This window comes from Meriones unguiculatus, chromosome 2, assembly GCF_030254825.1.
Source record: "Meriones unguiculatus strain TT.TT164.6M chromosome 2, Bangor_MerUng_6.1, whole genome shotgun sequence".
In the NCBI taxonomy this organism is placed as follows: Eukaryota; Metazoa; Chordata; class Mammalia; order Rodentia; family Muridae; genus Meriones; species Meriones unguiculatus.
This window is the reverse complement of record NC_083350.1, coordinates 35,864,284-35,872,973: the sequence shown is the minus strand read 5'-3', so window position 1 is coordinate 35,872,973 and position 8,690 is coordinate 35,864,284. Positions and strand designations below refer to the sequence as shown.

At 40.5% G+C, this 8,690-nt stretch overlaps 1 protein-coding gene across 1 annotated transcript; it reads left to right on the top strand.

Moving 5' to 3' along the window:
- Nucleotides 1–5,450: 5,450 nt before the first annotated feature.
- Nucleotides 5,451–7,115, top strand: LOC110561995 (glycerol kinase-like). The gene has a single exon (XM_060378597.1). It carries the CDS (start codon nt 5,451–5,453, stop codon nt 7,113–7,115), a length of 1,665 nt encoding a protein of 554 aa, XP_060234580.1.
- The last annotated feature ends 1,575 nt before the right edge of the window (nt 7,116–8,690 follow it).

Below are 8,690 nucleotides of genomic sequence, written 5' to 3'. Positions count from 1 at the left end.
TTCCCTGTGTCTTGGTGTGTCCTTCCAAACTGAAAATAATCCCAAAATATCTGCTTATGTACCAAAGCCAAGGCAGCAGTCTTCACACATATACCAAGATGATACTTTACCACAAAGGGTGGCATGCTGTCTCTCAAATTTTCAGAAACAATCTTGATACTAGTATATAAAAATAGCTGTACTTAATCATGCACCCTTGAATCTTTATTCTGGAATCGTCTTAAAATCTGCCAAAAAGACATTCAATCCTTAAACCACTTTCTAAATGTTACCATGCACTAAGGATTAAAACCCTAAAAATGACTAAGACTATTTGTGTTTAGCAAGAACATGAAATGTATCTGTGCTCCCACTGTAAAGACCGACCACCCAACCTGATTCATTCATTTATTCAAATCAGTTTATGTGTTAATATTTATAATATTTTTCATAGACATGAATAAAACATGTGAGTTTCTTGATTTTAGGTAACTTGCCTACTGATGGAAAGAAAAATATTAAAAATTATTGCATAAAATATCACCCATCACAAGTTATGAATACTAGAAAACTAGGAAAAAAATAAACACCCAGAAAAACTATAGAAACATGATATTAGAGGCTAGGTAATTTTGTTTTTGTCTTAAATATCAAAAGTTTCATAGGTTAACATGACTACAAAGCATTTTTCTTCCATGTGTCTCCCTGTGTGCCTACGTGTTTGTATCCAGCAAAAAAGCAAACAGGAAATAAAAACTCAACCTGGGAGTGGTGACATGTGCCTGTGATCTCAGCAGCACTGGGGAGCTGCAGCCAGGAGGATCTGGAGAGCAAAACCATCCTTGACTCCATAGTTTAAGGCCGTCCGGGAATATATGGGATCTTGACTCCAAACAAAGTTGCAAAAGAAAGAAAAAAGTACTAAAATATATGTTCTTCATAAATCTACCCAACTGAAATAACACTTCCCTTGAGTAAAGGGGGTTTGGAAGCTTTCTCCAGAGAAATAAAATGTTGTTCCATTGGCAATCTTGGAGGAGAACTTACAGTTTGTTGGTTACTGCATGGAAATTAGAAGCTGGAGAGTCTGAGAAAAAGAAAAGATACACTTCATGTCCCAAAGCAGCAAAGTGGATTTAAGCATAGAAGATTGCCTTCACTTTCCCCAGAAAGGTTTGGAACATACTCAGTTGACTGAAACCTGTAATGACAAGCATTTAACATATTAGTTATAAGACAAGCCCATGCAAACATGAATCATTTTGGAAAAAAACAGTTGATTATAACTTAATAAATTTTTAAAAATCAAAAAGCAGGATCTTAGCAAATTTCCTAGGTAATTCTATTTTATATGAATGTATATACACTACTTGAACAGCAAACTCATGAAATAGACAGGGTTGCGTGGTGGTCTGGAACTAACACGAATATTCTGATAATTATATCTATGTGTCTTCCATTTTCTGCATGTTCCTCAAGAAGTGTAGGTTTGCCCTCATGGTTTTCTAAGTAATTAATTTATTTGCTTTTGGACTATTCTAAATTATGCCCACACGTTGCCAAAATCTGTACTTTGGCAAGGCTTGCCACAAAATCTGAGCATAAAGGGTTGTTTTTGAGTGGATGAAGAAAAGATGAGATAGAAAGGGATTTGACAAAGTCTTTTTAGAAGCTATTATTATGTGTATATAGATTAAAGGAACCTAATCCAGTTGAAAATTTTCTTTGAAGGTGGTGCCAGAAAGGAATTTATTTTTCTTTGTAGTAATGCTAGGACTTAAAATAACTTACCTAGCAATTAGTTTCTTCATGGGAAAGAAAAGTATCACTAGTGTTTGTGTTACTAGAGACGAAAGCAAAGAAGCCAAGATGTGGTAGACCAGTTCTATTCGTCTGTCAACAGTGGGAGATGTTTATCTGCGTCTCCTTGATCACTGTGTGCATCTGGATGCGGCCGAGGCTTTCTGCCAAGTGTACCGAGCTGGTTCTTGCTGGCCAGAAAACCACATCGCTTGCAGCTATTGCTCCTGGCTTGATGACCCTCATTTTGTAGCTCACTTTGAACAGTGGTAGGACAATACAAATTTCTTGCTGCTAAACGTGACTATGGTGCACCTAGGTATAAGGTTTCTCCTTTCCTTTCAGAGCACAGCGTGATGAATACATTTTCTTTAACTCTGACTCCATTTTCCTTCAACACTTTAATGGTTTTGAATTAAAAAAAATCATGACTTCAATCCTGGCATCAAGGTCAAATGAAACGTTTAAGGGGCTCCAAGATCTTTTGAACCACTTCTCTGTCCTCATATGAGAGAGCACCAATAGACACTAGTTTTTGTGAACCACTTCTCTACCTTCAAAAAGAAGGCTCTGTGGGCACAGTGCTTAAAATACCTTTCCGTATAAGCAGTAAGCTTCTATTATACTAGTATTTGGAAACATCCACAGTTATTTATTCAGTTTTTTTCTTCATATCCAGCACTCCTGCCAAGTAACAAGACCTTTGTTTCCTGTAGGATTCTTGATGACTACGGCTTTTTTTTTTTCCTTGAACTACCTCTTGTAAAATAATGCAAGCAACTATCTCATATTGTATTAATGAAGGAACTTCTGCTGGGTCCAAGTCAGTCTCCTGTCCCCAATATTATATTAAGATGGCATTCTTACCTATTTCTAAAAGAATGGATCTAAGGCATACCGCCTTGAGAATGTTGAATTGAGTAAGCTATTTCTCCTTGATGACTGGTGAAACTAAAGCAGATATCTTCATCTCTAGGGAATTAGCCTCGATAGATTTAACTGTTTCCATTGACAAAATGAAGTTTTGTGAAGCAACTGTACAAATTCTGTTGCTGTGTGCATCTTTTTGTTTGTTTGCTTGTTTGTTTTTGGTTTTTTTTTTTGAGACGGTTTATCTGTGTAGCCTTGGCTGTCCTGGACTCTCTTTGTAGACCAGGCTGACCTCAAACTCACAGAGATCTGTCCACCTTTGCCTCCCTGAGTGCTGGTATTACAGGCATGCCACCTTGCCTGGCTTGTTGTGTGCATCTAAATGGAGTGAAATGCAGCAATTTTGGATGGTTTATTGATGTAAAAAAGATTTACTCTGAGTGCTGATTTTTTTAACTATGTTAGACTCAGTTGAGGACTTTGAAAAAATAAAGGTAATTGGTTTTTTTTTTTTGAGTTTTAACTCTATTGTGAAGTATTTTCTTCTGTTTTTGGTGGCAGATAAGTACATTAAAATATATTTGATTATGTAGGTGCCAAACCCAATATGAACTGCCACAACTTCATATTGGCTGTTCTAACTGTGCAGAAGTTCATTGAAATACACCGACTTTAGGTCTCATTAATTTTGTTGAGTGGTGTCTTTATTTGTCTTCATAATAACATTTTAATACATAAAATTTTAATATATTAAAAGCATACAAGTGTGACTTATTTATCTCAGAGATTCATCAGATTCAGTAGCTCTGGTGAAGTGGTATTACTTACAAGTCTCTGTTTTCTTGTTTTAGTTTTTTAGAGACAGAATTTTTCGTTTTTTCGAAGATTCATTTTCTTTACGTGTATGAGTGTTTTGTCTGTCTATTGCCTATACACCACACATACAGTGATGACAGAGGCCAGAAGACAACAATGGATCCTCTGAGACTAGAGTTACAGAGGTTGTGAGATACCATGTGGTGCTGGGAATTGAACCTGGACCCTCTGGAAGAACTGCCAGTAATCTTAACTAACTGCTGAGCCATCTCCCCAGCCCAGATATATTATATTTGGTAAATAGTAGTTGAACCCTAAGATACTCAGTTAATTTTCTCAGAATGATTTTTCTGAAAGCATGAAAAAAATAAGACAATGGTCTCTGGTTCTACTAAAACAAATAGCCTTGTGCTTTGATTCTTTTTTAATTTTTAAACACCAAATGTTGAGGTTGTTAAGTGTTAGGTTGCTAGGAAAAAACAGCTCAAGCAACCGATGTAATGTGTCAAATTTTTGGGAACTGTCAAGTCCTACCTTTGCTCTGTGGTTGTCCAAGTATCTATACCAGTCAGGATAAATTAGGTTATAACTGTAGAAACAGTCCTTAAATCTCAACGGTTTGACACAGCAACGTTTATTTACTACATATGCTAGCATGGGCTGTGGTTTTGTTCCCCAGTGTTTTCTCTGATTCCAGACTGACAGAGCTGCTTCTGTCTCTAACATTGTTAGTTTCCTGTGGTAGAGAGGTAGAAAAGGCATCGTGAACAGGTTCTTTTGTGTCTACCTGTGAGAGTCATACACTGCACCTGAATTCATGAGTCATATGTCCGATTCTGTCATGGGGAAATGTGTCAAATATTTGAGAAAGTGTGTGGTATGGTGCTCTAGAAATAAATGGCGATGACCTTAAACTTCAGAAAACATGCTGAAACATGTTCATGCTAAATAGGAAACATGCTAAAGCATTATTTAGCACCTACCATCCTACAGACCCTGGGACACTGGCAATGCGGCAGTACATGGAAAACACAAAGTCCATAAACTCTTGGGGCTCTCATTGAAGGAATGAAAGTTGGGGTTTGGGGATAAATACTTTTCCTTGAAGAGAAACAAAACAATTCAGAGAATAACCATCGTGAAAATGTCAGACAAAAAAGTAAGGGCAGTATCTTGGGAGGAGATGTTTGAGGACAGGATTTTTAAAAGAAGGTGAAGGCCATTCCTAGTGGTAGTGGGGGGGGGGGGGACGGTGCTTTGAGACAGAACAGCAACTGCTGATGTTTTAAGGCAAGAATACAATGCAAGTAGTCTGAAGTAGACAGGACATCCAGTCTAGAAGGAAATGAAGCAGAAGATAAGAACCTAGAACCTGTCAGACCATCAGAAAAACGTTGACTTTTCCTGTAAGTATACAGGAAACTGAGAAGTATTTCTCATGCAAGGAAGTACATGATCACATTTTCCTTTTCAGAAAATTTTTTCATCCTAGAGTTTAAAAACAAACCCTTTTAGAACAGAGGACTGGAGGATGATCAGCTGAAGGACGACACTATTATAGGTCATCGAGGAAAAAGGTGCCAGTGACTTGTACCAAGATGATGGCAGTAAATTTGGCAAGCAATAGTCATTTAGACGGAGACCTGGCTAATTTACCGCTGGGTTGTGTTTGAGTCTTAAGAGAACAGACATTATCTGCGAGTTTGTTGGCAGTGCAACTGGGCGAGTTGAGAGAAAGTCAGTTGACTGAGGTGAGAACGCGGGACAGCTCTCAGGTTAACTTTTGGACATACTAAGTTTAAGATGCCAGCTTTGTATCCAAGGTCGGGCGTGTGCATCTGGAGACAAGGAAAGACCATGGGTGACGTAGTTACCAGGAAGTCATAGGTCCAGCCAATCGCCTCTGGTCTCGTGCCTGCCCCTCCTCCTCCCACTGTCGTCACCAAGGAAACCAGACGCGCTAACCCGCCACCAAAGCTGGATTCATGGCAGACGACGAAAACGACGGCGCTAAGAAAGCGGTTTTGGGGCCGTTGGTAGGGGCAGTGGACCAAGGTACCAGCTCAACACGTTTTTTGGTTTTCAATCCCAAAACAGCTGAAGTACTTAATTATCATCAAGTGCAAATAAAACAGGAGTTCCCAAAAGAAGGATGGGTAGAGCAAAACCCAAAGGAAATCCTGCAGTCTGTGTATGACTGTATAGAGAAAACATGTGAGAAACTTGGACAGCAGAGCATTGATTTTTGCAACATAAAAGCTATCGGTGTCACCAACCAGCGGGAAACTACTGTAATCTGGGACAAGCTAACTGGAGAACCTCTTTACAACGCTTTAGTGTGGCTAGACCTAAGGACCCAGTCTACTGTGGAGAATCTCAACAAAAACATTTCAGTGAGCAATAACTTTGTCAAGACCAAGACAGGCCTTCCAATCAGCACTTACTTCAGTGCAGTGAAACTACACTGGCTCATTGACAATGTGAGGAAAGTGCAAAAGGCGATTGAAGATGAAAGAGCTCTTTTTGGGACAATCGACTCCTGGCTTATCTGGAATATGACGGGAGGCATCAACGGAGGCGTCCACTGTACGGATGTAACTAATGCAAGCAGGACCATGCTTTTCAATATCCATTCTTTGCAGTGGGACCAAGAGCTCTGCGATTTTTTTGGAATTCCGATGACCATCCTTCCCAGAATCCGGAGTTCTTCTGAGATCTATGGCCTAATGAAAAGTGGGGTGTTGCAAGGGGTGCCAATATCTGGGTGTCTGGGGGACCAGTCTGCTGCTTTGGTGGGACAGCTGTGCCTCCAGGATGGACAAGCCAAAAACACATACGGAACGGGCTGTTTCCTACTCTGTAACACAGGCCAGAAGTGCGTCTCTTCTGAACATGGCCTTCTGACCACGGTGGCGTACAAGCTTGGCAGAGAGGAACCCGTCTACTATGCGCTCGAAGGTTCTGTAGCTATAGCCGGTGCTGTTGTTACCTGGATAAAAGACAATCTTCAAATCATTAAGACTTCGGCGGAAATTGAAAAGCTGGCTGAAAAAGTGGGCACTTCTTACGGCTGCTACTTCGTTCCAGCCTTTTCAGGGTTATACGCACCTTACTGGGACCCGAGTGCGCGAGGGATCATCTGCGGCCTCACTCAGTTCACCAATAAGTGCCACATTGCCTTTGCTGCCTTAGAAGCCGTTTGTTTCCAAACCCGCGAGATTTTAGACGCCATGAATAGTGACTGCGGCATCCCCCTGAAACACTTGCAGGTAGACGGGGGAATGACGGCGAACAGGATTCTCATGCAATTGCAGGCAGACATTCTCTGCATCCCGGTGATGAGAGCCTGCATGCCGGAAACGACCGCCCTGGGAGCCGCGATGGCCGCAGGGGCCGCGGAAGGAGTCCGCGTGTGGAGTCTGGACCCTCAGGACTTAGCCGTCGTCCAGATGGAGAAGTTTGAGCCTCAGATCAATGCCGAGGAGAGCGAAGTTCGCTACGCCACCTGGAAGAAAGCCGTCATGAAGTCAGTGGGCTGGGTGCTGACCCAGACCCCCGAGAGCGGCGACCCTGGGATCTTCGGCAGTCTGACCCTGGGCTTTTACGTAGTGAGCAGCATGGTGATCCTAATCGGCGCGAGGTACATCTAAGGTGTCCCGTAAACCGTGCCACCCCGTGCATTTCCCCAGTGAGAGACCCCATCAGTTGTCCCAGCGTGGTGCCACCATTCCGACTCAGAATTTGTTTATGTGAAACACTTGTTGCGTGTATATCCAAGAGGACCTGTGATGTGAAATAAAGAAATAGTAGCAGAAAAAAAAAATGCTACAGAAATATTGGTTGTCTTTTCCTTTTTTTTTTTTTTTTTTTAACTTAACCGTTTTCACTGGGGTGACCCCCTCTGGGGCAGAATCCCTCCAGGGTACTAACATAACACCCTGCCCGTTTCTTGTTCCTATCTTGACTGTCGTAATTTTTTATGAAGCTGAGATAGTGGTGGGCCAGGGTTTGTGTCTGCACACACATGCCTAATTATGGGTCTTAACGGCCTATTAAAATGATTATCTTTTGGTTTATGACAGAGCTTCAGGACCTGGTCTACCTATCAGAAGCCTTTTCCTCAGAAGCCATGCCTGTTTATATACTCTATTGAGCTTTTATGACCTACAGAGTTTCTAATCCTAACCTTTGGGTCCTCTCCTTCTCTTAAGTGTGTGTGCGTTTCTGACTTTTGCTAACATTATTCAGTTCATTTATATTTATTTATTTTTTTACTTTATTAGACATTTTGGGTCTGGTTTTTAAATCATCCTCTGTGGTGTTGCAGTTTTCTAGTGAACAGTTTACCTTTTCTTGATCTTACTCTCTTTATCTTCCCATTAAGAGTCTTTCCAATTTTATGTGACCGATATTTTAGCTGGAAGACATGACATTATAGATTCTGATTTGTGGAATTTGTTATGAGTTTATTTTTCAGCTGAATAACCCATTATTGTGAGTGAATCATATGTCTGAAGGAAGTTTCTCTTTTGCAGATGCATGCCTACTTTTCAAGCTTTTCATGTTTTGTTAGATCCACGTATCCATGCCAGTTTTCTAACCCACTTGCACTTCTAAAAGTGTTGTATTGAAATCTAAGCTTCAAACCTTTCCTGTTTTTCTGAGTACCTGTTCGAAAGCATCAGCAGACTACCATGATTTTCCATAACCAGCTCAGAGATCTAGAGAGAGAGCTGGAAAGGCAGTACCCACAGTCCTTAATTCAATGTCTGTTGCATCACGTTTTTTGCTTCGCTAGATAAATCCAGATGATCAGATTTGACTAGACTCTCTTGAGCTAAGTACTTGTAATTAATAAGCAAAGCAATCTTTTTATACACAACATAATTTTTAAGATGTACTTAATCTGATGAAAGAAATTGTAAATTCCCTAGGGAAAGCCTTTGACTATATTCTGGGTATTTGTTTTCTTCCATAAGATACAACTTAGATGCTACTGATTGCCAAGGATCAGAAATGACACACACAATTCTACAACTGTGAGTTATGACAAAGCCAGTGTTTAACTATGTACCTTATGATAGCAAATTTCAACTTATTCAAACTTCAAGTTTTCTCCAACCCAGAGAGTTGGCGTCTATGGGTAAATTCTCTCTGGGTTCCAGCTCATGCACACAATGAATTTACGGAAATGAGGGAGCCACTGAGCAAACTTTTGTGGATTT

What these genes read in the sequence shown, in the direction of transcription:
- LOC110561995 (XM_060378597.1), top strand. Translation starts at nt 5,451, where the DNA reads ATGGCAGACGACGAAAACGACGGCGCTAAGAAAGCGGTTTTGGGGCCG.